This window comes from Heterodontus francisci, chromosome 11 (genome assembly GCF_036365525.1).
Source record: "Heterodontus francisci isolate sHetFra1 chromosome 11, sHetFra1.hap1, whole genome shotgun sequence".
Lineage (NCBI taxonomy): Eukaryota > Metazoa > Chordata > Chondrichthyes > Heterodontiformes > Heterodontidae > Heterodontus > Heterodontus francisci.
Genome location: NC_090381.1, coordinates 19825663 through 19848958, shown reverse-complemented (window position 1 = coordinate 19848958; position 23296 = coordinate 19825663). Strand labels below are relative to the sequence as shown.

The 23296-nt window shown below is 44.3% G+C and overlaps 1 protein-coding gene across 3 annotated transcripts in view; it reads left to right on the top strand.

Moving 5' to 3' along the window:
- The window catches only part of farp2 (FERM, RhoGEF and pleckstrin domain protein 2), a 208108-nt gene that overhangs the window by 78517 nt on the left and 106295 nt on the right, over positions 1-23296 (top strand). For all 3 annotated transcript variants that reach the window (XM_068041747.1, XM_068041746.1, XM_068041748.1), the window contains exons 7-10: positions 2555-2669; positions 14567-14714; positions 15313-15408; positions 17496-17659. In XM_068041747.1, coding sequence (XP_067897848.1) covers positions 2555-2669; positions 14567-14714; positions 15313-15408; positions 17496-17659 — 523 coding nt within the window. The remainder of the gene's footprint in view (positions 1-2554; positions 2670-14566; positions 14715-15312; positions 15409-17495; positions 17660-23296) is intronic.

Here is a 23296-nt window from a genome sequence, read left to right as displayed (position 1 = left end):
CCAGCCCAACGTAAAATTCTGGCCATAGAAAAAGTTGTGATGAAGTGTTCAAAGCTTTTGGGAACTTTTTAAAAATTATGCTTTGTCCAGGAGTACGAGAGGGGATACAGACAGCATCACCCCAGGTATGAGAAGAGTATTGACATTTTGACTTGGGATGTGTTGTTGAGGGGAGCAAAAAGTGCTTGACATAAAAAAGTAAGCAGCACAACTTGCAATTATGCAGCAAGTTTAACATAGAGAAATTTGCCATGGTACTACTTAGAGCAGATTTATGGGAGCGAATGGAGGAGGTATAAGGAACTAGGGTTGAAGGGTTTGGTTTGAGACTCTGGGAGGTTGGGACATGGCCGTGGAGGTATTTATGGATGAGGTTGCAGATTTTCAAATTGCGTTGGGGGAATAGCCAAGGTGGTTAGGCAATGGTTGAAGTGATGGGCAAAAAGAAAACACAGTCTTCTGAAGGCTGCATTAGTTGCATAAGAAATGTGGCATGCCATTTGAGCCCAGAGGAAATAATGGGCCCAAGATGAAGTTTTTCGATGAAGAAGGGCTAAAGGTAAAACCATTAAAGGTATGAGACAGCACTGACTAGGCAAAACAGCTACTTACATTTATATAGTGCCTTTAATGTCATAAGTGACCTAAGGCGCTCTAAGAGTGTAATTACACAAAAACTGACACTGAATCAAAGAAGGAAGTATTTAGATGGATGACTGAACATTTGACCAAAGTTGCAGATTTTGAAGAGTATCTTAAAGGAGGAGAGAAAGATGGAGGTATTAGGGAGGGAATTTCAGAGCTTGGGCTTAGACACCTGCAGGACTATCTGCCAATAGTGGGATGAAGGGAGAGCCGGATGAACGAGAAGCCAGAATTGGAAAAAACATGGAGTTCTTGCCAGGTTGTGGCACTGGAGAAGATTACTGAGATGGGTGTGAGGTTTGAGGCCATTTAGGGATATAAACAAGATAATTTTACAATAGGTCTTGGTGGGCTGGGAGCCAATGTAGGTCAGTGAACACGGGTGGTGGGGGGGGTGGTGTTATGAGTGAATGGAAATTGATGTGAATTTGGATACCAGTAGCAGGGTTTTGGATGAGCTCAGGTTTACGGACGGTGCAAGGTGGGAGGCCGGCCTGATGAACTTTGGGATATTTGAGTCTGCTGGTAATGAAAGCACGGCTGGGGGCTTCAGCAGCAGATTAGCTGAATTAGACAGACGAGTAATGTTAGAGGTGGAAGTAAGCAGTTTTTGTAATGGGGAGGATGCAGGTTTGGAAGCTGAACTTGATCAAATAGGACAGCAAGGTTTTGAGTAGACTGAAATAAAAGCAAAATACTGTGGATGCTGGAAATCTGAAATAAAAACAACGTGCTGGAAATACTCCGGTCAGGCAGCATCTGTAGAGAGAGAAGCAGCGTTAACATTTCAAGTCAGTTCTGATGCAAGGTCATTGAGGCATAGTACCTCTAGAAGGCTAATTAACGAAAGCACGATGGTCAGTTGAAGAGTAGGAGAATGTTTCAGTCACATCAATTACTCCTGTGCTCACTGATCGACATTTGCACTTGGTCTGGCGATGCCTGTTTTAGAATTCTCATTCTTGTACTCAGATCTCTCCATGGGCTCACCACTTTCTATCTATGTTACTTCCTCCAGTCCTCTAACCCTGCGAGATCTCTGTGCTAATCATATTCTGCCCAGTTTCCAGAGGTGCTGCTACGCTTGTATTATGAATTCTATACTGAGCACTTGTAGGCATGAATTGCCTATAATGGGACCTTCAACACATTGGATCAAAAACAGTCTTGGTGCCATGTTAATTTTATTACCTCGTTTCCATTTAGTAAATTACAATGTATTTGAAATTGCACATTAGAGTCATAGAGAGATACAGCACTGAAACAGGCCCTTCGACCCACCGAGTCTGTGCCGACCAACAACCACCCATTTATACTAATCCTGCATTAATCCCATATTTCCTACCACGTCCCCACCATTCTCCTACCACCTACCTACACTAGGGGCAATTTACAACGGCCAATTTACCTATTAACCTGCAAGTCTTTGGCTGTGGGAGGAAACTGGAGCACCCGGCGAAAACCCACGCGGTCACAGGGAGAAATTGCAAACGCCGCACAGGCAGTACCCAGAATCGAACCGGGGTCGCTAGAGCTGTGAGGTTGCGGTGCTAACCACTGCACCACTGTGCCGCCCAAAATAATAATGTTCTGCAGATATATCCTTCTCTCATATCTTCTCTTTATCCAGCCCTGCTTTAGTGTAATGAATGTGTAGATTATTTAATTATTGTGTAACACTCCTTCTCTTTCCAGGCCTGCACATCTATTTCTGGCCTGATGGGTTCTGGAGATTTTATTCCCACAGTTTGGACTGGGCTCACCCCATTCCTGGGTTATTGATAGTGACCCCTAATATCTCAATTTTTCCGTGCAAAATCAGGAACGGTTCATTATAACATACTTGCCCTTCTGTAATTCTGATTGATTGTTGCACCATTAAAATACATCTTCCTCCTTTTCTTTTTAGCTGAACTTGGAGATTGCGATGAAGCTGTGGATCTGGAGTACTTTATGAATAAAACACTCTTGCCAAACCAGAAAAGGTTGCAGGAAAAGATTATAGAATTTCACTGGCAAAACATGTGAGTATTGTTTATCTGAAACAGCTGTCAGACCTTGTGTTTAGTTTGCAAACAAAATAAAATCCCAATCCTCTGTTCCTTGTCAGTCTAGCACCCTTTCATGTGTCATTTTATGCAGCATTTTTGCTCCTCTTAACCTCTACCATAGTGAGGAGGATTTTCCTTCAATAATGAGCTGTTGTTTTTCCATTCATCCTGTCAAGTGTGCTGTTTATCTATCACCACTTCATTTTCAAAGCTTTTGCCTTTGCAGTGGGCAGGAGCAGCGAAACGTGCACCTTTGAGACAAAGACCCATCGCTTTTCTCAAGGCATGAGGTTTGCTTACATGGCTTAGAACATCTATTTCTGATATATGTGGCAGTGAAAGGTTGGTGCTCTTCAACGCTGCTTGTCTGGCACAGTGAACTGTTGTTCAGAGCTGGATGCTTCAGAATGGCACAGCTGAAGTTTTTAGATGGGTGTGGGGGGTGTGGTTAGGTGGGTTTTGAACAAAAAGAATTTGTTTTCTCAACCACACTGATTCCTTTTTTTAGGAAAATAAAATGCTGGAACTGTATAGTGTGTAAGATGTTTATAAATTCAGATAAATAAAACTGGTATTTTCCTCCTGATATAGATCATCTGTCTCTTCCCCAACCCCATCCCCACCAGAAGACAGTGACTGATGTTGGGGTACATTTTCCCCCCCACACTCCCATTACTTTCCTGAAGCTGATTACTGCTGGAGTGCAGATGCCTGCAACTCATTGATGCCTCTGCTGAATGGGCCATTTTTTATGCATGTCAGTTGGTGTTTGAATTATTTGACCGTAGGGGTGGGGGCGTGGGTAGTGGTGACAGGGAGGAGGGAGTCAAAACATGGCAAAACGTCTAACTAGACCTGACACTCTGCTTGCTTGACATCTAAGCTTGTGCTTTCCAATAAAAGTACCAGAATAGTGATCAGGAATAGGGAATCTGGTAGTTGAAGCATTCCCTCCGCTGTCCTTTTGAGTTTGGCTAATTCAGCAATGATCGGGTTGTGGTCCTTGGAACTTAATGTGGCTCAGAGCCACATTACCTCCACACTATCTGGAAACCCCATTATTTAGTGACATGGTGCTTGGGAACATCAGTGTGTTGCACCATGGCAGCAGACCTTGACAGTTGGAATCCAGCTGTTGTACTCTGGGAAATTACATACGAACATATGAATTAGGAGCAGGAGTAGGCCACTCGGCCCTTCGAGCCTGCTCCACTACTCAATACGTTCATGGCTGAACTCATTACTCCATGCTTCCACCAACCCCCGATAACCTTCCATCCCATTACTTATCAAGAATCTATCTACCTCTGCCTTAAAAATATTCAAAGACTCTGCTTCCACCGCCTTTGGAGGAAGAGAATTCCAAAGACTCACGACCCTCTGAGAGAAAAGATTTCTCCTCGTGTCTGTCTTAAATGGGCGACCCCTTATTTTTAAACAGTGACCTCCTAGTTCGAGATTCTCCCACAAGGGGAAACATCCTTTCCACATCCACCCTGTCGAGACCCCTCAGGATCTTATATGTTTCAATCAAGTTGCCTCTTGCTCTTCTAAATTCCAGCAGATACAAGCCTAGCCTGTCCAGTCTTTCCTCGTAAGACAGCCCACCCATTCCAGGTATTAGTCTAGTAAACCTTCTCTGTACTGCCTCCAACGCATTTACATCCTTCCTTAAATAAGGAGACCAGTACTGTACACAGTACTCCAGATGTGGTCTCACCAATGGCCTGTATAGGTGAAACATAACCTCCCTACTTTTCTTTTAAATTCCCCTCGTAATAAACGATAACATTCTATTAGCTTTCCTAATTACGTGCTGTATCTGCATACTAACATTTTGCGATTCATGCACTAGGGCACCCACATGCCTCTGCATCTAGTTTTGCTATGCAAAACTAGCTTCCTCGCCACAGAATATCAGAATGTCATACAGCTTAGAACTGTAAAACTACTACAAAGTGGGACATTTTCCCAAGGTACATTTTACAGATCATAGCCAGAGCATATCCAGCAGTGGCTGCCCTTCCAACCCAGCACTGTCATTTTGGAGATTCCGCAAAGATCTATCTTTGGCCTCTCCTGTTCCTCATCTGCATGCTTGGCAGCATCATCCACAGTCAGGTTCCATATTTATGATCGCAAGGGGAAGCGGTGGCATAATGGTATTGTCACTGGACTAACCCAGAGACCCAGGGTATTGCACTGGGGGCATGAGTTCGAATCCCACCACAGCAGAAGGTGGAATTTGAATTCAGTTAATAAATCTGGAATTAAAAGTGAGTCTAATGATGGAGATTAAACCATTGTCGATTGTTGTACAAACCTATCTGGTTCACTAATGTCCTTTAGGGAAGGAAATCTGGTCTGGCCTACATGTGACTCCAGACCCACAATAATGTGGTTGACTCTTGCATGCCTTCGGAAATGGCCTAGCAAACCACTCAGTTGTATCTAACTACTCAGAGGTCAATAACAAAGGAATGAAACCGGATGAACCACCTGGCATTGACCTAGGCACCGGAAACGACAAAGGCAAACCCAGCCCTGTCGACCCTGCAAAGTTCTCATTAATAACATCTGGGGGCTTGTGCCAAAGTTAGGAGAGCTGTCCCACAGACTAGTCAAGCAACATCTGACATGGTCATAGTCACGGAATCATACCTGAGAGATAATGTCCCAGACACTGCCATCACCATCCCTGGGTATATCCTGTCCCATCAGCAGGTGGTATACAGTCAGGAGGGAGTTGCCCTGGGAGTCCTCAACGTCTACTCCAGAGCCCATGAAGTCTCATGTCATCAGGTCAAACATGGGCAAGGAAACCTCCTGCTCATTACTACCTACCAGCCTCCCTCAGCTGATGAGTCAGTACTCCTCCATGTTGAACACCACTTGGAGGAAGCACTGAGGTTGACAAGGGCACAGAATGTATTCTGGGTGGGGGACTTGATTGTCCATCACCAAGAGTGGCTCAGTAGCACCACTATTGACCGAGCTGGCTGAGTCCTAAAGGACATAGCTGCTAGACTGGGTATACGGCAGGTGGTGAGGGAACCAACAACAGGGACAAACATACTTGACCTCGTCCTCACCAATCTGCCTGCCACAGATGCATCTGTCCATGATAGCATTGGTAGGACTGACCAATACACAGTCCTTGTGGAGACGAAGTCCTGCCTTCACATTGAGGATACCCTTCATCGTGTTGTGTGGCACTACCATCGCGCTAAATGGGATAGATTTCAAACAGGTCTAGCAATGCAAAACTGGGCATCCATGAGGTGCTGTGGGCCATCATCAGCAGCAGAATTATACTCAACCACAATCTGTAACCTCATGGCCCAGCATATCCCCCACTCTACCATTACCATCCATCCAGGAGACCAAGCCTGGTTCAATGAAGAGTGCAGGAGGGAATGCCAGGAGCAACACTAGACATACCTCAAAATGAGGTGTCAGCCTGGTGAACCTACAGCACAGGACAACTTGCATGCCAAACAGCTTAAGCAGCATGCGATAGACAGAGCTAAGCGATCCCATAACCAACGGATCAGATCTAAGCTCTGCAGTCCTGCCACATCCAGCCGTGAATAGTGGCGATTAAACAACTAACTGGAGGAGGTGGCTCCACAAATATCCCCATCCTCAATGATGGGGGAGCCCAGCACATCAGTGCGAAAGATAAGGCTGAAGCATTTGCAACAATCGTCAGCCAGAAGTGCTGAGTGGATGATCCATCTCGGCCTCCTCCTGAATTCCCCAGCATCACAGATGCCAGACTTCAGCCAATTCGATTCACTCCACGTGATATCAAGAAATGACTGAAGGCACTGGATACTGCAAAGGCTATGGGCCCTGACAATATTCCAGCAATAGTACTGAAGACCTGTGCTCCAGAACTTTCCGCACCCAAAGCCAAGCTGTTCCAGTACAGCTACAACACTGGCATCTACCCTGCAATGTGGAAAATTGCCCAGGTATGTCTTGTATGCAAAATGCAGGACAAGTCCAACCGGGACAACTACTGCCCCATCAGTCTACTCTCAATCATCAGTAAAGTGATGGAAGATGTCAACAACAGTACCATCAAGCGGTACTTACTGAGCAATAACCTGCTCAGTGACGCTCAGTTTGGGTTCTGCCAGGGCAACTCAGCTCCTGACCTCATTACAGCCTTGGTTCAAACGTGGGCAAAAGAGCTGAACTCAAGAGGTGAGGTGACAGTCACTGCCCTTGACATCAAGGCAGCATTTTACTGAGTATGGCCTCAAGGAGCCCTAGCAAAACTGAAGTCAATAGGAATCGGGGAAAACTCTCTGCTGGTTGGAGTCATACCTAACGCAAAGGAAGATGGTTGTGGTTGTTCGAGGTCAATCATCTGAGCTGCAGGGCATCACTGCAGGAGTTCTTCGGGATAGTGTCCTAGGCCCAACCATCTTCAGTTGCTTCATGAATGACCTTCATTCAGTCATAAGGTTAGAAGTGGGAATGTTCACTGATGATTGCTCAGTGTTCAGCGCCATTTGCGACTCCTCAGATACTGAAGCAGTCCATGTAGAAATGCAGCAAGACCTGGGCAATATTTGGGCTTGGGCTGATGTGTGACACGAATGTTACTTGCCACTTAAGTGCCAGGCAAAGACCATCTCCAACAAGAGAGAATCTAACCATCTCCCCTTGACATTCAATGGCATTACCATTGCTGAATGCCCCCTGTCAACATCCTAGGGGCTATCATTAACCAGAAACTGAACTGGAGTAGCCATATAAATACCGTGGCTGCAACAGCAGGTCAGAGGCTAGGAATCCTGCGGCTAGTAACTCACCACCTGACTCCCCAAAGTCTGTCCACCATCTACAAGGCACAAGTCAGGAGTGTGATGGAATACTCTCCACTTGCCTGGATGGGTGCAGCTCCAACAACACTCAAGAAGTTCGACACCATCCAGGACAAAGCAGCCCGCTTGATTGTTTGTGGATGGGGTGACATTCATTCCCTCCACCACCGACGCACAGTGGCAGCAGTGTGTACCATCCACAAGATCTACTGCAGCAATGCACCAAGGCTCCTTAGACAACACCTTCCAAACCCGCGACCTCTACCAACTGGAAGGACAAGGGCAGCAAATGCATGGGAACACCTGCAAGTTCCCCTCCAAGTCACACATCATCCTGACTTGGAACTATATCGGCGTTCCTTCACTGTCACTGGGTCAAAATCCTGGAACTCCCTTCCTAACAGCACTGTGGGTGTACCTACCTCGCAAGGACTGCAGTGGTTCAAGAAGGCAGCTCACGACCACCTTCTCGAGGGCAATTAGGGATGGGCAATAAATGCTGGCCTAGCCAGCGACGCCAACATCCCATGAATGAATAAAAAAAAAACCTCCCAGCTCTACGTCCACCTCCCTTGACCTCTCTATTGTCTGTGTTCTCAGACTGCTGTTTGATACTAGTTTTCGGCCCTCACCACAAGCTCCATTTTCATCATCTTCCCTGGTCAATGTCTCTGGTTGGACCAGACTGTTTGCAGTCTTGGGACCTATTTGACCCTGAGCTAAGCTTCAAACATCGTCATCTCAATCACAAAGGCTGTCTAATTCCACCTCCATAATGTTGCCTATCTCTGTCCCAGCTGCAGACCTTCTGCTGAAATCCCCAACTCTACTAGTCCAATTCTCTCCCGTTGAGCTCATCTGTAACTCTGCTGTCAACATCCTGTCCCGCATCAATTCTCACTTGCTCAGAACTCCTGTTCTCTGACTTGCATTAGCTCCCGGTCTCCCAATGCCTCAGTTTTTAAATTTTTATCCTTGTGTGTAAATCTTTTTATGGCCTCACTGCTCCCTACCTCTAATGTCCTCCAACCCTGCAATCCCTGTTGCAAAAAATGTTTGAATCAGCCAATACCCTCACTGCACCTTATTGCAAAGAAAAACATTCCTTTGAGGAAGAAAGTTGATGGGTCGTTCCCTGAGCTCTGCGATAGCAGGAGTGCAAGCACATAAAAGACTTTTACTTGTTAACGTATTGGAATTTGACAAACAAGTGAATCTTGATCCTGCTCCTAATTACATGGATTGAGCTGTAACGTACGCTCACATTGAGTGTGACTCCACAGTAACATCTGATCTTTGCATAATCCCTGCATGGGATTATCTCTTTGGAAGCAGATCTTTAAAGATCCCATTGCACTAATTGAAGTTCTTTCTATTAGCTCTGAACTGTTGAGTGATATCTATCAATGATGTTTGTATGTATAGCTTGGTATTTACTAGGTATTTCCTAGTACTCAATTATTCCACAAAAATATTATTGTATTTGGTAATCCTTCCTTAGAGTGTTGATTGTTCTGCGCCTTAATATCTGCACAATGTCAGGGAAAGAGACATTAAATAAGCTTATAGGACGCAAGAAGAGAAAAATAGAGCTCTTAGAATGAATTGTTAACTGCATGCTAACCTCAGGGCCGAAATGGCAGTTATAAACCACTCTCATGGTTATATTCTCTCTGTTGACTGGATTACTGCTCTCTGACTATTGCCTGGAAATAAACCAACCACGATTAAACTTTTGGAAAGCTTAGTAGGGGTTAACGGTAGTTCCTCAGATTGGCAAATGGTGGGAAGTGGTATTCCGCAAGGATTGGTGTTGGGATCAATGTTCACCATTTACATAAACGATCTGGACTTGGAAACCAGAAGTACAATTTCAAAATTTGCAGATGACGTCAAATTGGGAGATGTAGTTAATATGGAGGAACACTGCACAAAATACAGGAAGACATTAATAAAAATATCTGGCAGCTCAACACTGAGCATCCATGAGGCGCTGTGCCCCATCAGCAGCAGCATTGTATTCAGTCACAATCTGTAAACTCATGACCCGGCATATTCATCATAACCATTACCATCAAGCCAGGGATTAACCCTGGTTCAATGAGGAGTGCAGGAAAGCATTTCAGCAGCAGCAGCAGCAGGCATACCTAAAAATGAGGTGTTAACCTGGTGAAGCTGCAGCACAGGACTACTTGCATGCAAACCAGCAGAAGCAGCATGCAATGGACAGCGCTAAGTGATCTCAAAACCAACAGATCAGATCAAAGCTCTGCAATCTTGCCACATCCAGTCCTGAATAGTGGTGGACAATTAAACAACTAACAGGAGGAGGAGACTCCACAAATATCCCCATCCTCAATGATGGGGGAGCCCAGCACATCAGTGCAAAAGAAAAGGCAGATGAATTTGCGACTATCTTCAACCAGAAGTGCAGAGTGGATGATCCATCTCGGCCTCCTCCTGAGGTCCTCCGCATCACGGATGCCAGTCTTCATCCAATTCAATTCACTCCACATGATGTCAAGAAACATCCGAAGGCACTGGACACTGCAAAGGCTATGGGTCCTCATAACATCCTGGCTGTAGTATTGAAGACTTGTGCTGCAGAATTAGCTGTGCCCCTAGCCAAGCTGTTCCAGTACAACTATAACACACATTTCACCAACAATGTGGAAAATTGCCCAGGTATGTCCTGTGCACAAAAAGCAGGACAATTCAATCCGACCAATTAACGCCCCTCAGCCTACTCTCAATCATCAACAAAGTGACAATGCTATCAAGCGCCACTTAAAACAGCAATAACCTGCTCACCGATGCTTGGTTTGGGTTCTGCCAGGGCCACTCGGCTCCTGACCTCATTACAGCCTTGGTCCAAACATGGACAGAAGAGCTGAACTTGAGATGAAAGTGATTGCCCTTAATATCAAGGCAGCATTTCACTGAGTGTGGCATCAAGGAAGCCTAGCCAAACTGAAGTCAAAGGGAATCGGGGGGGGGCGGGGGGAAAACTCTGCACTAGTTGGAGTCATACCTAATACAAAGGAAAAAGGTTGTGGTTGTTGGAGGTCAATCATCTAAGCTCCAGGAAATCACTGCAGGAGTTCCTCAGGGTAGTGTCCTAGGCCCAACCATCTTCAGTTGCTTCATCAATGACCTTCCCTCCATCATAAGATCAGAAGTGGGGATGTTCACTGACGATTGTACAGTGTTCAGTATCATTCGCAACTCCTCAGATACTGAAGCAGTCCCTGTCCAAATGCATATCCATATTCAGACTTGGGCTGATAAGTGGTAAGTAACATTTGTGCCATGCAAGTGCCAGGCAATGACTATCTCCAACAAGAGAAAATCTGACTATCTCCCCATGACATTCAATGGCATTACCATCGCTAAATCCCCCACCACCAACACTCGGGGGGTTACCATTGAACAGAAACTGAACTGGAGCAGCCCCATAAATGCTGTGACTAGAAGAACAGGTCGGAGGCTGGGAATTCTGCAGTGCGTAACCCACCTTCTGACTCCCCAAAGCCTTTCTACCATCTACAAGGCACAAGTCAGGAATGTGATGGAATACTCTTCACTTACCTGGATGGGTATGGCTCCAACTGTACTCAGAAAGCTCGACACCATCCAGGACAAAGCAGCCTGCTTGATCGGCACCCCATACACCATCTTAAACGTTCACTCCCTCTGGCACCGACGCACAATGGCAGCAGTGTGTACCATCTATAAGATGCACTGCAACAACTCACTTCTTAGACAGCATCTTCCAAACCCATGACCTTTTCCATCTAGAAGGACAAGGGCAGCAGACGCATACAAACACCACCACCTTTAAGTTCCCCTGCAAGTCTCTCACTATCCTGACTTGGAAATACATGGCATTGCTTCACTTGCGGGATTAAAATCCTGATATTTCCCCCCTAACAGTACTGTGGGTGTAACCACACCAGATGAACTGCATTGGTTCAAGAGGGCAGCTCGCCCCCATCTTCTCGAGGGCAACAAATGCTAGCCTCGCCAGCGAGACCCACATCCCATGAAACACATTTTAAAACAAAAACAAATTAAAAGTGCAGAATGGGTGAATAAGTGGCAGATAAATTTCAATATTCGTAATTGTGAGGTGGTGCATTTTGGTAGAGTAAGGAGGCCATGTACTCCTTGGAAAGTAAGTGTCTATAAATGGGGTACAGGAACAAAGGGACCTGGGGTTAAGATACACAGATCACGAAGTAGTGAAACAAAAGCAAAATACTGTGGATGCTGGAAATCTGAAACGAAAACAGAAAATGCTGGAAATGCTCAGCAGGTTAGGGCGCATCTGTGGAGAGAAAGGCTGCGTTTGCTGACAACGCAGCCACTAGGTGGTGCAATACTGCAACGTTTTAGGCAGCTGCCAGGATTGAAGATGGCGCTGCTCAATTTATCACAAAAAAACAAAGTTAATTCAATCGCTACGATCCCACCCCAAGCAATATTCTGCTTTTCCCCGGCATTGCCTCCTGCGTGCCTGCTCGCCACTTGTTCCCCGCCTGACCGCTGCCTTCCCTTAGCCACTCGCTCTCCGCATCAAACCCCCCCCGCTTCACCCCCATCAGCCGCTCGTTTCGCTCACCACTTCAACCCTCCCCCCGTCGTTGGTCACTCACTCCTGGCCTCGCCACTTTATCCCCATCAGCTACTCACTCCCTACTTTCCCTCCCCCAACCCCCCGCTTGCTTCTGATTCTCCCCCCACTTCCCACTTCTCCTCCCCACCCCCACCCCCAACCTCTTCTGCTTCTGCTGCCCATGGGGGAAGCAGCGGAGAGAGAGAGAGGCCCAGGCAGGTGAGGAGAGGGAGACAGCAAGCGAGAGACTGGGGGAGGGGGGTAAGTTGGGTTCCTGCCGGGTGGTGGGACTGGATGACGTTTTCATGCGCATGCGCGAATTAGTACTGGCAAGAACGTAGACTGCGCATGCGCAGCACCTTACTGACAGCAAGAGACGTTCTGCACATATGTGCAGCTGGGAGCACTCTGATGACGTCAGCACGCCGGATGCGTTGTCAGGAGTCATTTTGGGAGAGAAAAGCAGTTAACGTGTCAAGTCGATGACCTTTCATCAGAATGCAAAGTAGTGATGCAGCTTCATAAGGCCATTTAAAAAAAAATACTCTGGTTCATTTCTAGAGTGATAGAATTGAAAAACAGAGTGGTTATGTTAAACATATGGAGAACTTTGGTTAGATCGCACCTGAGGTATTGTGAATAATTCTTGTCTCCATATTATAAAAATGATATAGAGGCACTGGAGAAGGTGCAAAAGAGATTTACTAGAATTATATTGGAACTAAGAGGTTATACCTGTAAGGAAAGATTGAACAAGTTGAGGGCTTTAAGATTCATAGAGTTGACATACTGAAGATGATCCAACTTCTGGGCGAGACCAGAACGAGGGGCAAAAATATATTATAGACACTAAAAAAATCTAATGCGGAATTCAGGAGAAAGTTCTTTACTCAGAGTGGTTAGAATGCGGAACTTGCTATCACAAAGAATAGTTGAGGTGAATAGCTTAGATGTAGCATTTAAAGGGAAGCTAGATAAGCACAAGAAGGAGAAAGGAATAGAAGGATATTTTGATGGGGTAAGATGAAGAGGATGGGTGGAGGCTCATGTGGAGCATATACACTTAATTGGGCAAAATGGCTCATTTCTGTGCTGGTAATTTGTTCCGTCAGCTGTATCATTGCGTCTAAATGATGCATATACACAAGTAACTGTACAGACAGCAGTTTCTAAGCCAAGGCTTACACTATTTGATTTTATGAAAACCTCTGTGCCTGTTGGAGAATTTGGAGTTGGGCAAGATTCTTCTTAAATCCAGTGTCTAACATTGCCTTGTGATTAAATGTCCATGAAGTGTTGGAAAAATGCAATTGTGCTTCATAACAAGAAAAACATGGGTCATTCAACATGTACATTTTTGGAATGGGTATTAATTTCAATATGGTGTGGCATGTGCACTTGCTATGTGTTCTTGCCAATTGGAACTGGACTTTGAAATAATGGTTGCATCTTGGTACTGTAACTGTAGAACATTTAGGACTTGAATTCCCCTTTGCTGCAAAAACTTCAAAGGATGGGTTTCTGTTGAGATGGAAATTCAGAAGATGCAATATATCTGTGTGGCTGGGTGCAAAGCTGCATTGCTGGAGCCCTGTGCCCTCCTGGCTAGCAATTGGCGATATGCCATTGGGAAATTGAGAGGAAGGTGCAGGGAAAAGGAAATGTTTTTGAAAAACGAAAGAAATCTTTGTCTCATATTGACAGGTAATGTGAAGGATGAAAACCAGTGACTTGCCTTGATATTGACGTCCTCCTAGATGCAAGTTCCAGAACCCTGCTGCTGAGGAGCATCTCACTGGAAGTGGGAGGAGGGATTTGTCACTGTGATGTTTTCTGTAGATAGTATGGATATGATTGATAACAGAGTGATGTTGGTGTGTTAGCTTCTACCTAAATTGCTAACTAGGATCTTGTTACTTGTAACCGCGTCCTGGAATGATTTTGGAACCTGTATACTCTTGATACCACAAACTTGGAACTGGGCAATATTATGGACATTATTCATCAGAGGCAGAACTTCTAAAAGGGATGGAGTCTGCTGTGGGGACAGCTCGCCTCCACTCAACACCTTGCTACAAACATGATGGCTGAGGTAGGTAGAGTTGTATGGGTGGTGTTGAACCTATATCCACTACCATATGCAGCCCTGATGTGCCATTGTGACAGAAAAATCTCAAGTCTTTTTTGAACGCCTCAATTGCAAAGCTTATCAAACAGATGAGCTACTTATTACTGAATCTCTGGGCCTATCGTGTTCTGGCCATGTTCTGATGGCCCTGAGGTCTACATAATTCATATTTACAAGGGGGAACTGTGGAAGTTCACAAAGGACAGTTGCTGAAAGGCTAATGTACATACAACTGTAGCACATTACTCTGAGCTGTATTCTTAGTAACAGTGTTTTGTATGTGTTCCAGAGGCCAGACTCCAGCTGAGTCAGATTTCCAGGTACTTGAGATAGCACGGAAGCTTGAGATGTATGGAATTCGGTTTCACCCGGCCTCTGACAGGGAAGGGGCAAAAATCAATTTGGCTGTCGCCCACATGGGAGTGCTGGTGTTTCAGGTAGAGCTTTAAATTAAATATAAACCCAACATACTGGTTCTCGGCTCAAACAGCGAGACAGTGTGAGCTGAGAGGAGACTGCACTTACTGCTATTATGTTGTGAACAAAACAAAGTACTAGTCTATTCATAATCCATTTTTGCCTTCTTCAAATCATCCTTTTAGTCTCCTTTCATTAGTTTCTCTATTCTTCCGTGTGACTTTTCTAAACTGTTTTGTTTAATGGTGGCTCGAAGTAGTCTTGTACCATGGATGCATCACTCCAGAAATACTACTTTGCTGTCCAAGAGTATATGCTTGTTCACAATCTCTTGAATAGATTCTTCTATTGGTAGGTAGATATACCAGTTAGCAATTTTCCCTGGTTAATTCCTTTCTCAGTCGGAGCAGGGGAGTCGTCTGGAGTGCTGTGAACAGCCTTAATGAGCAGCATTGGCAGGTAATCATTGCTAGGTAATCAATATATGCCATTGGGACTGTTTGTTTAAGGAGAGTAGTTTAATTCTTGAACACCTGTGTCTGGAAGCGGGACAGCTAAATCCAGCCGCAGGCTTATAGATTTAAATTCATAACATTTTTATTCTTTCTCCCTCCTTAGGGCAACACAAAAATTAACACCTTCAACTGGGCGAAGATTCGGAAACTTAGCTTCAAGAGGAAAAGATTCCTCATCAAGCTCCACCCAGAAGTCCATGTACGGTTTGAGGCTTTGGGAAGGGTTCATTGTTTGCTGCTTGCTGTTTTTCTATCTCTAAGATTAAAAATTCCCCTTAGATCTGTTAAAGCATTCAGTATAGTGTGCATTGTAGAAAGTGATAGGGGAATTGAGAGAAGCGAACAAAAGCTTAATCAGAAAGATGGGTTTTAAGGTTTTGTTTTTAAAGCTGGAGACAGCAGTGAAGAGGAATGAGAGAGGCAGTTTGAGAATTGAGATTGCTGCAGGCCATGAACATTGTGAACTGTCTCGTGGATGCCAGCCCCCTGGAATTCAACCAAAATATGCGCCACGACAAACATGAGTGGAAGTTAGATAATTGCACTGAGTATTGGTTCATTCACACTTTACAGTTCAAAGTCAGATATCTGCAATCATTCACCTTTAAGTTATTGCACCTTAGAGTATCTAAATGCAATCCAGCAGCAACTGCCAACATCCTTTCTTTACAATCCATGTTTATTCAGAACATCAAAGCCTTTCTCCACACCTCTACATTCCTGTAATCTTGCTCCATCTCCTGTTCTCAGACTCTTGGCATTTGTGTATTCTCACCCCTCAGATGTTAGCCATGGCTCAGTGGCTACAACCTTTGAGTTTGAAGGTCATGGGTTCAAGTCCTATTCCAGCGACTTGAGCACAAAGTCAAGGCTGACTGTACTAAGGAGTGCCCCACTGTTAGAGGTGCTATCTTTTGGATGACACGTTAAACCGTGGCCGCATCTGCCCTTTCGGGTGGTCATAAACGATCTCACGGCATGATTTGAAGAGCAGGGAGTTTTTTCTGCTGTCCTGGCCAATATTTATCCTTCAACCCTCAACCAACGTCACTAAGACAGATTATCTGGTCATTATCTCATTGATGTTTGTGGGACCTTGCTGTGCATAAATTTGCTGCCCCGGTTTCTGCACTGCAATAGTACTTAATTGGCTGTAAAAGCGCTTTGAGATATCCTGAGGTTGTGAAAGGCGCTATAAGAATGCAAATTCATTCATTCTTGTCTATGCAGTCATAGGTAGAACATATCCAGCATTGACTTTTCTTCTGTTCTTGCACTGTTGACTCTCCGGAGTCCCCAAGGCTCTATCCTTGGTCTCCCTCCTCTTCCTCATTCTTGTGGTGTCCTTTGGCAACATCCTCCAGAGATGGTGTCAGTTTGCACATGTATGGTGATGACATCCTTCACCACTCTCTCAACCCTTCACTGTGTTTATGTTTTCAGACTGCTATCTGGTCTTGGATGAGCTGCAATTTCCTAAACACAGCTAAGCACTGAGAAGAACAAACCCATTGTCTTTGGCCCCATCTCAAACATCTTAGCCTTGCTATCAGTTCGATCCACTCCCTCGCCACCACCTCAGGTTGAACCAGACTGTTCACAACCTTGATGCCCTAATTCACCCAGACTTGAGTGTCCTCTCCATCACGAAGGCCACGCCTACTTGCATATCTGTAACATCACCCCTGCCTCAGCTCATCTGCTGAAACCATCATTCATGCCTTTGTCACCTCCAGACTTAAATTCTTCCAATGCTCTCCTGGACTGGCCTCCCATCCTATACCCTCCATAAGCCTGCTTATCCAAAATTCTGCTCCCCATATCCTATCCTGTACCAAGTCTCGCTCACCAATCACTGCTGTGCTCACTGGCTTATATTCGTTCCTGGTTTCCTAACACCTTGCATTTAAAATTCTCATATCCTTGTATTTATCTCTTCATGGCTTTGCCCCTCTCTGTATCTGTGACTTTCTCCAGCTGTTCAACGTCCCTTGTACTTGAACTCTCCATCCCTCTCATCTCTTGTGTTTCTTCTTTCCCTTTGCTGCACCATTGGCGGCAATGCTTTCAGCCCTACACTCTAGACTTTGCTCTCTCAACCTCCACCTTTCTCTCCTCCTTTAGGATCCTCGTTTAAAAACGCAACTTCTGGACCAAGCTTGTGTTCAGCATTCCTTGATGTCCCCTCCTTTGACTAGGTGTCCATTTTCTTTTCTGTTGCATGCTATATTGGATGCAAGTTGTAGTTGCTTTTAATTATAATACTGATGACTGTTTTAATTACAGGATTCATACCAGGATACGTTAGAGTTTCTGCTGGCTGATCGTGATCTGTGTAAGATCTTCTGGAAGAACTGTGTCGAATACCACACCTTTTTCAGACTCATGGACCAGCCTAAACCAAAGGCCAAGCCAGTTTTATTCAGCAGGGGCTCCTCCTTCAGATACAGGTAGATGTTAACCACATATTAATTGTCTAACATTGAGTAATTGTTAATTAGCTGGTTTGCAGAAATTACTGAGCCTGGTGGGATGTAGCTGAATTATCTGCATAAGTTGTTGATGAGCTTGCTACTGATGTATAATATTCCAAGGATTTGTTTCTGCCATACCTAAGAATAATGCACGTTTCTGTCGCGTTTAATTTTAAAATGTATAAAGAAAAGGCAATCATTTGCTACATGTCCTCTGTGAATGGTAAGTACTAGAGCCGCAGTGTCTGCAACCTCTTACTTTCCTACAGACAGAATCACCATTCTGATCTCCAGTCTGAATACCTTTTAACTTTTGAATATCAGTTAGACTTTGTCTGATAACACCTCTGACAAGGCACACACCTTCATTTTAAGCGCAGAATGATATTGTTTTATATGGTAAAATGTTCCTTTCCTTCTAATGCACTGCATTCTCTGACTTACTATGAGAAAGATTTACAAATAAATATTTTATATTAAAATTGCATGCTAGTATCTTGGGTCTTGTGCATTTCAGTTTTTTTTTAGGTTACTGGCGGTTATGCAAACTGGAGTACATACGAACATACGAATTAGGAGCGGGAGTAGGCCACTTGGCCGCTCGAACCTGCTCTGCGATTCAACAAGATCATTGCTGATCTGGTTGTAACATCGACTCCACGTTCCCGCCTACCCTCAATAATCTTTTAACCCCTTGCTTATCAAGAATCTATCTACCTCTGCCTTAAAAATGTTCAAAGACTCTGCTTCCAGCGCCTTTTGAGGAAGAGAGTTTCAAAGACTCACGACCCTCAGAGAAAAAATTCTCCTCATCTCTGTCTGAAATGGGCAACCCCTTATTTTTAAACAGTGACCCCTAGTTCTAGATTCTCCCATAAGAGGAAACATTCTTTCCAAATCCACCCTGTCAAGACCCCTCAGAATCTTGTATGTTTCAACCAAGACGCCTTTTACTCTTTGAAACTCCAGCGGATACAAGCCTAGCCTTTCCTCGTAAGACAACCCACCCATTCCAGGTATTAGTCTAGTAAATCTTCTCTGAACTGCTTCCAATGCATTTACATCCTTCCTTAAATAAGGAGACCAGTACTGTACTCAGTACTCCAAATGTGGTCTCACCAATGCCCTGTTTAACCGAAGCATAACCTCCCTACTTTTGTATTCAATTTCCCTTGCGATAAACAATAACATTCTATTAGCTTTCCTAATTATGTGCTATACCTGCATGCTATCCTTTTGCGATTCATGTACTAGTACACCCAGATCCCTCTGCATCTCAGAGCTCTGCAGTCTCTCACCATTTAGATAATATGCTTCTTTTTCATTCTTCCTGCCAAAATGGACAATTTCACACTTTCCCACATTATACTCCATTTGGCAGATCTTTGCCCACTCACTTAACCTATCTATATCCCTTTGTAGCCTCCTTATGTCCTCTTCACAACTTATTTTCCTACCTGTCTTTGTGTCATCAGCAAATTTAGCAACATACCTTCGGTCGCTTCATCCAAATCATTTATATAAACTGTAAAAAGATGAGGCCCCACTGATCCCTGTGGCACACCACTCGTTACATCTTGCCAACCAGAAAATGACCCACTTATGCTTATTCTCTTTTTGTTAGCTAGCCAATATTCTATCCATATCAAAATGTCACCCCCTGCACCATGAGCTTTTATTTTCCACAATAACCTTTGATGTGGCACCTTATCAAATGCCTTCTAAAAATCTAAGTACATTACATCCACCGGTTTCCCTTTATTCACAGCACATGTTACTTCTTCAAAGAACTCCAATAAATTGGTTAAACATGATTTCCCTTTCACAAAACCATGTTGACTCTGCCTGGTCACCTTGAAATTTTCAAAGTGCCCTGCTGTATCGTTTTTAATAACTTCCAACATTTTCCCTGTGACAGATGTTAAGCTAACTGACCTGTAGTTTCCTGCTTTCTGTCTCCCCTTTTTGAATAAAGGAGTTACATTGGCTATTTTCCAATCTAATGGAACCTTTCCCAAATCTAGGGCATTTTGGAAAATTAAAACCAACATATCAATTATCTCACAAGCCACTTTTTTTAAGACCCAAAGATAAAGTCCATTGGGACCCAGGGACTTGTTATCCCACAGCTCTAACAATTTGCTCAGTACTACTTCCTTGGTGCTTGTAATTTTCTTGAGTTCCTCCCTCCTTCCATTTCCTAACTTACAGCTATTTCTGGGATGTTACTTGTATCCTCTATGGTGTAGACCGATGCAAAATACCTGTTCAATTCATCTGCCATCTCCTTATTTTCCTAATGAATTCTCTAGGCTCACTTTCTATAGGACCAACGCTCACTTTGTTGACTCTTTTTAAAAATATCTATAGAAACTCTTACTATCTAACTGTTTTTATATTTCTAGCCAGCTTTCTGACATACTTTAATTTTTCCTCATTAATCTTTTAGTCGTTCTTTGCTTTTTATATTCTGTCCAATCTTCTGACCTGCCACCCATCTTTGTGCAATAATGGGCTTTTTCTTTAAGTTTGATACTGTCTTTAACATTTTTAGTTAACCACAACAAGTTTCTTTAAATAATTAAATACTGCTCGCAAGCAGCAATGAGGTTAACTACCAGATAATCTATTTTAGTTGGTTACAGAATAAATATCCTTTTGTCTGATGTTTCACATGAAAGCTAACCTTTCTTTACTTCAGAAATCACACCCAGCTAAGTTAGAGGGAGAATTGTAGATGCTGATACACTTGTATGCTTTTTAAAAAATATATATCCAGAACTCCAATACAATCATTGATTACTTAAGATTGCTGTATATGGCTGCAGTATTTAATTATTTTATAGGAACTTGTTCTGGTTCCTTTTGGCAGGGAAATCTTTCAAAATTCATTCAACGGACATGTGCAGCCTTCTCCAGCCATTTTATTTTATGCAATCACTGTTATCTGTACCTTTGACGATCATAATCCAACCTCTAGCCAGATTTTGATCCAGAACATTCATAATGATATTGCATCGACACTGTCAAAGTCACTGGTTCCATTACTGAGTTCAGGAATCGCTGGTGAATGGGAATTATTGGTTAGACTTTTCAAAGAGCTAGCACAGCACAGTGGGCTAAGGGGCCACCTTCTCTATGATTCGGTGATTCTATGACTGGAAAAAATTATTGATCTCGTTTGACTGCAAGAATCATTGGATTGCTGACTGCATGAACTTTATTTCCGGCTCTATTGAGAGTTTGATAGCTGGATGACTGGAGAACAGCCAATATAGGATTTATTTTGGAAAAGGAACACCGCTAATCTGCGTAATTATGGAATAGCTAGGTTAACACCAATAATAGAAAGTGGTGGACAGTTAAGCACCTAATGGGAGTAGGAGACTCCATAAACATCCCCGTCCTCAATGATAAAGCAGCCCAGCACGTGAGTGCAAAATACAAGCCTGAAACAATTGCAGCCATCTTCAGCCAGAAGTGCCAAGTGGATGTACCTTTTTGGCCTTCTCCTGAGGTCCCGACTATCATTGATATCAGTGTCCTGGACACAGCAAAGGCTATTGGGTTCCATACAGCCGCAACACAGGAATCCACCCGACAATGTGGAAAATTGCCCAGATATGTCCTGTCCACAACAAGCAGGACAAATCCAATTTGGCCAATTACCACACATTATGCTGCTCCCGATCATCAGCAAGCTAATGGAAGGGAAGGGATTATTATTAAGCAGCACTTACTCAACAATCATGTGCTCACTGATGCTCAGTTTAGCTTCTGTCAGGCCCCCGTGGTTCTAGACCTCATTAAAGCCTTGGTCTAAACATAGATAAAACAGCTGGACTGAGGTGAACGTCACTGCCCTTGACATCACAGCAGCACTTGACCAAGTGTGGCACCAATGAGCCCTTGCAAAATTAAGTCCACGGGAATCGTGGGGGTGGGGGGGGCAGGCAGGGAAACTCTCCACTGGTTAGAGTCATACCTAGCACAACAAAAGATTGTTGTAGTTGTTGGAGGCCAGTCATCTCAGTTCGAAGATATTGCTGCAGGAGTTCCTTAGGACAGTGTCCTAGGCCTAACTACCTTCATCAATGATCTTCCCTCCATTATAAGGTCAGAATTTGGGAATATTTGCTAATTCCAGTATTTAGTTCCATTTGTAATTCCTCAGATAATGAAGCAGGCCATGCCCACATGAAGCTAGACCTGGACAAAATTCAGGGCTGGGCTGATGAGTGGCAAGTAGCATTTTGTCACACAAGTGCCCGGTAATGACAATCTTCCCTTGACTTTCAATGGGATTACCATAACGGAGTCCTGCACCATCACTTAAGTGGACCAGCCACATAAATACCATGGCTACTAGAGCAGGTCAGAGGCTGGGAATTCTGTGGCAAGTTGCTCATCTCCCAACTCTCCAAAGCTCTGCACCACCTACAGTGCACAAGTTCGGAGTATGATGGAATATTCCACTTAACCTGGATGGGTGCAGCTGCAGCAATACTGAAGAGCTCAACATATTTCAGAATAAAATGGTATGCTTGATCGATGTCCCATCCACCACTTTAAACATTCACTCCCTGTAACACTGAGCTCCATGGCTGCAGTGTGGACTATTTTACAGGATACACTTGCAACAATTTCCTGAGGCTGCTTCGATACTTCCCAAAACTGCGATCTCCACTGTTCAAACATAAAAAATAGGAGCAGGAGTAGGCCATTTGGCCCTTCGAGCCTGCTCCGCCATTCATTATGATCATGGCTGATCATCCAACTCAGCAACCTGTTCCCGCTTTCACCCCATACCCTTTGATCCCTCTGGACCCAAGAGCTATATCTAACTCCTTCTTGAAAACATACAATGTTTTGGCCTCAACTGCTTTCTGTGGTAGTGAATTCCACAGGCTCGCCACTCTCTGGGTGAAGAAATTTCTCCTCATCTCAGTCCTGAAAGGCTTACCCCGTATCCTTAGACTATGCCCCCTAGTTCTGGACTCCCCCGCCATCGGGAACATCCTTCCTCCATCTACCCTGTCAGGTCCTGTTAGAATTTTATAGGTTTCTATGAGATTCTCCCCCCCCCCAACTCTTCTGAACTCCAGCGAATATAATCCTAACCGACTCAATCTTTCCTCATACGTTAGTCCCGCCATCCCAGGAATTAGTCTGGTAAACTTTCGCTGCACTCCCTCTATAGCAAGAACATCCTTCCTCAGACAAGGTGACCAAAACTGCACACAATATTCCAGGTGTGGCCTCACCAAGGCCCTGTATAATTACAGCAAGACATCCCTGCTTCTGTTCTCCAATCCTCTCCCTAAGAAGGCCAACATCCATTTGCCTTTTTTTACCTCCTGTTGCACCTGTATGCTTACCTTCAGCGACTGGTGTACGAGAACACCCAGGTCTCGCTGCGTATTCCCCTCTCTCAGTTTATAGCCGTTCAGATAATCTGCCTTCCTGTTTTTGTTACCAAAGTGGATAACCTCACATTTATCCACAGTATACTGCACCTGCCATGCATTAGCCCACTCACTCAACTTGTCCAAATCACCCTGAAGCCTCTCTGCATCCACCTCACAACTCACCCTCCCACCCAATTTTGTGTCA